Source organism: Gobius niger, assembly GCF_951799975.1.
Source record: "Gobius niger genome assembly, chromosome: 22".
In the NCBI taxonomy this organism is placed as follows: Eukaryota; Metazoa; Chordata; class Actinopteri; order Gobiiformes; family Gobiidae; genus Gobius; species Gobius niger.
In genome coordinates this window covers 19,839,459-19,846,364 of record NC_136873.1, presented here as the reverse complement: position 1 = coordinate 19,846,364, position 6,906 = coordinate 19,839,459, and the positions used below count along the sequence as shown (strand labels likewise).

The 6,906-nt window shown below is 42.0% G+C and overlaps 1 protein-coding gene across 1 annotated transcript; it reads right to left on the bottom strand.

The window, feature by feature from the left end:
- Positions 1–1,514: 1,514 nt before the first annotated feature.
- Positions 1,515–6,509, bottom strand: LOC306981378 (uncharacterized protein). Its single transcript, XM_079580982.1, has 3 exons — positions 6,436–6,509; positions 3,489–3,599; positions 1,515–1,719 (listed from the first exon to the last, which is right to left on the bottom strand). Exons 1-3 carry the CDS (start codon positions 6,476–6,478, stop codon positions 1,565–1,567), a joined length of 309 nt encoding a protein of 102 aa, XP_079437108.1. The 5' UTR covers positions 6,479–6,509; the 3' UTR covers positions 1,515–1,564.
- Positions 6,510–6,906: the final 397 nt, after the last annotated feature.

The following is a 6,906-nucleotide window of genomic DNA, read 5'->3' as shown; positions in this document are numbered from 1 at the left end:
GTGACAGGGCGTGTCACCTTCTTTTCTTTCACAAAGGCTGCGTTCTCAAAATACAACAGAGTCTAGTGGGGAAATAAAAAAAAAAAAGGCATATATAACACTTTTGTGGTTCTGGGATATAAGGGGTTGGCAACCATGATTTATGTCATATAAGATGTTGGGAACATATTTTTCATGAATATGTCACTCACGTATCGCCTACGTTTGTTTTTTATTGAAGAAATAAGAAGAGAATGTTTAACGAAAAGTAGCATTGTCAGCTATGCACTATCTGTCATATCTGCAACATAAACTACTATAGAATACAACATTCTCACAGAAGCTTAGTGCCTCAGAAATACTCACACTGGCCGTTTGTCAATTCAATATGCAGTCTCCGTACTTCATCAGTGTGAACTCGGCTTTTTCAGCCTAAATACATTTGCCCGGAGTTACATTAAACAAACATAGAACTATATAGGCATATATTTTAAAACAACACAATGCCAGGGCAACTGCTGTAAAAAGACAAAGTGCAGAAGCATATCATTTGGGATGCACAGGACGTGGACGCCATGGGAGTATTTGTCAACACGCCCTAAAAGCTACTTGACTATAAATAAATAATAAATATAATTCTATTTTTCATGCATTAATTAAGAATAATCCTTTAAAGGAATAGGCCACCGTTTTTACATACTGGGATATGTTCTTACCTTAGCTTTGACGAGTTCTTTCTTAACATCCTTAAAGTGTACTCGTCAGTCAACACTACGCACTTGAGAGAACTGTGGGAAAAAGGGCTTCACTGTGTTATTACTGAGGATGAATGGGAAAATATTTGGGGTAATGTGAAAACATTATGTGTTTGAAATAAAGTTAAAGCAACTCAACTTATGATTCTTCATAGAGCCCACATCTCTCCGTATCTACGTTACAAATGTAAGCCTAACTCCTCCCCACTGTGCTTGAAGTGTAACGTTGAGATTGGTACCCTTACACATTGCTTTTGGTCTTGTATAAAAGTGCAACATTTCTGACACGAAATGGAAAAATATTTTCTGTTAATTTGAAATGTAAACCTTTGTTTTTGTTGCTTGGATTAACTGACCCTGTTATCAACAACAAACACCATAAGAAATTGTATCGAATGCTGACTTTTTGTGCCAGGAAGTGTTTGCTGGTTAACTGGATTTCAGACCAAATACCCACAAGGACACAATGGCACAGAACTATTTTCAGCTACATTTCTCTTGACCACTTGACTTGTCGACTGAATCACAGCGACGAGGTCTTTCGAAAGACTTGGGAACTTTTCTTAATGTATGTCGGACTGGAGGTATCAGTATAAGTGAAAAATGCCGTTGTTTGTTTGGGCCAATGTTTGTTTCTTTGTATGTTTGATTGTTCGTTATTTGATTTATTTATTCTGTTTATTGTCTTTTTGTATGCGTGTGTGGCAATAAACATATTTCTGAAAAAGTGCAGAGCAAGAAATGAGAAACCAAAAACATCAGTAAGGTTTAATTATGAGTTTTATTTGCGATGGGAAATGAATCCAGTGACAAGTGAGTTGAGTCCAGGCTCACTCCAGGTTCAGGTACAGAGTGATGCAGGCGGACAGGCCCAGCAGCAGCAGACGAGGCAGCGTCAGTGGAGCCGCGTTGCAGAGGTCGCCCTCGCAGCAGTTGATGGGGTAGATACAGAGCTCACGCATCGTGCAGCCCTGGGTCACCATACCTGGACACAACCACATGCTACAATCAGTACTGCTGTAGGTGCGAGGGGAATGGAAACTTTGCCTGTAGATTGGGCTGTTGATTGATGAAGAGCATTCAAGCAGGTTGCTCAGATGTTGAAAGTTAAAGCTGGAGTAGCTGACTTTTTGTTGTTGTAGGGTAAATGTATTATTGTCACAGCAGAGTATATACAAAGCAAAACACAGACCTTGGTGCACATCTTCACCCATATGTTTATCGAGCAATGGAAGATAAAAGTAGAATTTAAATGAGCGCAATGTATTTGGGGGACGCGGCAGTGATGACCCTCTCCTTGACCATGTAAACTTCTGTCATAATGCTAAACTCCAACTGTGTTAGCCACAAATGCTAAACTCCGACTGTGTTAGCCACAAATGCTAAACTCCGACTGTGTTAGCCGCAAATGCTAAACTCCAATTGTGTTAGCCGCTAATGATAAAATCTGACTGAGTTAGCCGCAAATGCTAAACTCTGACTGTGTTAGCCGCAAATGCTAAACTCTGACTGCGTTTGTCGCTAAAGCTAAACTCTGACTGTGTTAGCCTGCTAATACTAAATTCTGACTGTGCTCGCTGCTAATGCTAAATTCTGACTGTGCTCGCTGCTAATACTAAATTCTGACTGTGCTCGCTGCTAATGCTAAATTCTGACTGTGCTCGCTGCTAATACTAAATTCTGACTATGCTCGCTGCTAATGCTAAATTCTGACTGTGCTCGCTGCTAATACTAAATTCTGACTGTGCTCGCTGCTAATGCTAAATTCTGACTGTGTTAGCGGCTAATACTAAATTCTGACTGTGCTCGCTGCTAAAGCTAAATTCTGACTGTGCTCGCTGCTAATACTAAATTCTGACTGTGCTCGCTGCTAATGCTAAATTCTGACTGTGTTAGCTGCTAATGCTAAACTCTGATTGTGTTAGCTGCTAATGCTATACTCTGACTGTGTTAGCCGCTAATGCTAAACTCTGACTGTGCTAGCTGCTAATGCTAAACTCTGACTGTGTTAGCTGCTAATGCTAAACTCTGACTGTGTTAGCTGCTTATGCTAAACTCTGACTGTGTTAGCCACTAATGCTATACTCTGACTGTGTTAGCCGCAAATGCTATACTCTGACTGTGTTGAGTGTTTTGGGGTGAGGGGTGTAGTTTAGTTCAGTTTATTGGTTTATTTGGTCGGGACAGTGCATGTTAATGAACAAGCCACACCGGATTGTAGCCTTTGGCTAATTTCCATCCGTCGCCCCCCATGCGCACTCTCAAACACACTCTCATTTGTCGTGGCCTATTGTACATGTTTTTAGTGTTAGGGGTGAGGGTGAGTTGGGGTTGGGGTTGAGGCGGGGGAGGTGCGGAGCTCGTCTTTGCTTCAGCGGGACAAAGCTAGTTCGCTGATTTGAAGATGGTGTATCGATGCAACGTGGGAAAGCAGCAATTCTGGGCTGGCAAAATGGAGCAGCTGAGGGCTACATTATACATTAAACTATGATGTTGGGGAGAAAACTAGACACAAAATTGACTGTGTGAAGTCAATGTTTTCACCTGCAGCGCCGCCTTAAAGGCCCCACCTTTTAGGGCTGGGCGATACGCTGTAGTTACAGAATAGGGTTATATCTTGGTAAAGAAGGAACTTCAACACTTAAACTCGCTTTGAAAATGAAAGCACACGCTCAGTTTGTAAGAGCTTTGACCGATTTAACACTGAGGGAAAATACATTTAACAAGTTAGAAGGTGTGAAGTGAAGTCCGTACTGAGCACGGTGGACTTGAAGCAGCGCTCAGCGACGTTGTTGTCGCAGTCAATCGTGCGGGTGCAGGGCTGGGAGTCCGTGGGGCCGCAGACATAGCACTTGTATGCAGTCACTGCAACGAGAGGGCCAGACAAGTTAAACTCTTCACTTCTGAAATGCTGATATACGCGCTGGGTTCTTGTTGAGTCAAGCTGTGGAAACACAGTAGAAAGAATTCAGGCTCGGACACAAACATGTACACAGGCATTTCCAGCATTTGAAGCCCCTTTAAATGCCACAGCAGCAGATGCAGTATTTTGATAAAAATGCAACAATAAAGTGACAAAAGCGCAACAAAAACGTGCCAGAAAAGTAACAATAACACAATAAAACTGCAACCAAAATATGTCTACGAGGTGATGAAAAAGCAACATAAAAGCCACAAAAGAGCCACAAAAATGTAACAAAAATGAAACAACAATGTGGCAACCTTTTTTTTACAATCAGTACTGTGATCGGTGCCTTTGTGGCTCTTCACAGGATCAAGGTTGAACATTTCGGCTCTTGGTCTCTGACTAGTTGGCCACCCCTGATGTAGGCTAATGTTCCGATTTCTCACAGTGTGACCCGAGTGGGGTCTGTTATAATGGGGGTCGCGGCTCCAAAAGGTTGAGAACCACTGCTCTGGACAACGGGCATTAATTTGCTATTAAGCACAAATTAACTATGATATTAATGCGATTAATCACAATTCATATTGAATTGTTGGGCAGCACTATTTGTAAGTTTTCATATAAAAATAACACCTTTGAACAAAACTGTATCGGGCCAGGTTTAAATGTATGCTTTTGATATGATATATTATATGATTTATTAGTTACAAATACATTTCCAGTCAGATTTTGCATGTCTTCTTTGGGTTTAAAATAAGTGTTTTGTCAGTGGAAAAATCAGTAAAAATCTAAATGAAGCTTGTTTTAAAAAAACATCTAAACCCACTTGATCAGGCTGGGGATCAGATGTGCTTGACAGCGAGAAGGTCCTGGGTTCGATGTGCAGTTTGCATGTTCTCCCGTGTCTGCATAGGTTTCTGTAAGGCACTTACCCCTACCACTATAAACTTAAATAGGTTCATCCTCCTGCCAGGAGTTTCTGACCAATGACCTGCTTCACATCTGGGAATGGGTCAGCGAGCGCCGGCCTCCGCTGGCTGGGTCACTCTCGTGTTCAACGTTTCAATCTTTGAGTTTCTCGATTAGTCTGACCTATGGGACCATGCATTTCTCCTCCTTCTTTAGTGAAAGTCAGGTCTGGTGAAAAATATATTTAAATATGTGTTTCATATTTGGGTCATGACAAAAGGACAGCGCCACCTGCAAAATTGAAAAAAATCCTCCAATGACAGGCAGCGTCAACAAAGTTTGCTGTACTGTGACGGTCGGCACAGACATTCTTCTGATGATGACAAACAAAATGTTTTTCTTGTGGCCACGACCCCTGACAAACAGGAAGTCCGCTATTTTCAGTGGAAAACTAAGCCCGCGCTTTCACTGATGTCGCATTTGAAGGAACTCCGGCGAGGGCGCGTCATGCGGCGTCAGGAGGAGGTGCAGGGACACACCTGGCACCTGGACGGACCTGTTAGCCTCTTCAGAAGTCTAGTTTTAACGTTCCTCTTTTATGGGCCATGATCGTCTTTATTGAGCATTTAATAAATGTCATGTTTATGTTTTTTATCTCCTGTTTTTATTGGTTGTATCCCCCTCTCAAACACGTATGTTACCTGTTACCTGTGACATCCATGGAAACCTCTGCACACATTTGACATTTCTTTCTTTCATGCACATCCAAAAAGTCAATGTGACCCACCACAAAGTCCCTCTCTATAACTTAAACTGCAGTTTCTATGATTTATTTGGGAGTAAAGTAAATTCTAAACACTTATGTAAAAAAATGTATGATGGACATGTCTATTTTGTACGATGTGGGCGTGGCCAGGTTAAGGTCTCTCTTTTGGCATATGCTCCATTATAATTTGCATGTGCCTTGCTGGACTGGGTTGAATAATTAATCACTTATTCACTGGAGAAGATTAAAGCCATTTACCGGGACTGTAGTGATGGTCCTTGCTATAGTGCCCCCTACAGGAACAGGTGAATTTCATTATGTCTGAAAAGAATGACTTTGGCAGATTGGGCTGATACGCAGTGATCAATGGGAACGGACAGGATTCTGAGCCCTGACTGACTGCGAGGCAGTGATTGTCAGAGGGAGCTGTGTGCCGGGGGGGCGAGGGCCTTTACTACCACTTATGGCTTTAATGATTCTGTTTTCATTAGTTAGCCTGGTTATCCAATGTGGCCCCCATAGAGAAGGTTTGGACACCCCTGGCTTATGGACTTGGAAACAAGCAGAAACTATCTAAGGCTTTACTTTCACCACGTCATGGACAACTCTCTTGGTCTAGTACAAAACGAAGTCTGACAGTAAAGTAAAGGGAGCAGCTTAGGAGCTGAGGTTAGTAAGAAGCTGTGGCCTTGTTCTTGAAGCAGGGCCGTGCTTCTTGCTGCTGCAGTATTTTCATCATGTCTGTTGTGCTTGAGTGCACTGCAGTTGTGCTTTATGTGGAGCAGAAGAGACATCTAAACTCCAGAAAACCAAACGGGCTAATGATACTTTTACCCCTTAAAACTGGACATTCAGCAAAACATCACCTAATTTGAGTGCATTTATGGATAAGAATGCACTATGGACCAAATAAAAATAAGTGTGCTTTCTAACCCGACCCACCCGCACCAGAAGTTTGACATATATTAGAGGAATCAAATAAGAGTGCCAGAGTATTAAAATGATAATTCAAATGATATTTAAAACAGATAAAATCGTGGGTTAACTATAACATTCATCAGATTAATCACGATAAGAACAAATGTTCTTCAAGAAAATGTTTGTATAAATGATCAAAGTACCTGAGGTGACGGCGGCGAGAAGAGCTGCGATGAGGAGCTTCATGTTTCCTCTCAGACGTGCAAATGTTTGCAAGTTTCCCTCGACGTTTGGCCAAATAAAGTCCTTTGCATAAATGTGGGTGTTGTTCCTTTCACTTCTGTGCACCTGTCTTTGATTTGGGACGTTTTGTGTGTTGTGTGTTTCAACACTAGTTTGCTGAGTGACTCACTTATAGCAGTGGGTGAGAACACAATGAGAAAAAAAACAGTCTCTCATTCACACACCAAAGCAAGCAGGCACTGGAGGCAGGGAGGGTGAAGTGTCTTGCCCAAGGACACAACAACAGTGGGCACCTGCAGGAGCCGGGATTCAAACTCCTGACCTCCTGATCATGAGCAGTGTAACATATTACAGTCATATTAGTCATTACAATACAATACAAAATTCTTGTAAAGGATCAAAGTAAGTGGAACCAGTGATGAGGAGCTTCA

Coding starts and splice junctions, on each gene's coding strand:
- LOC306981378 (XM_079580982.1), bottom strand. CDS start 6,478: ATGAAGCTCCTCATCGCAGCTCTTCTCGCCGCCGTCACCTCAG. Junction 3,600..6,435: donor TCTCGCCGCCGTCACCTCAG/GTACTTTGATCA, acceptor CTCTCGTTGCAG/TGACTGCATACAAGTGCTAT. Junction 1,720..3,488: donor CTTCAAGTCCACCGTGCTCA/GTACGGACTTCA, acceptor GGTTGTGTCCAG/GTATGGTGACCCAGGGCTGC.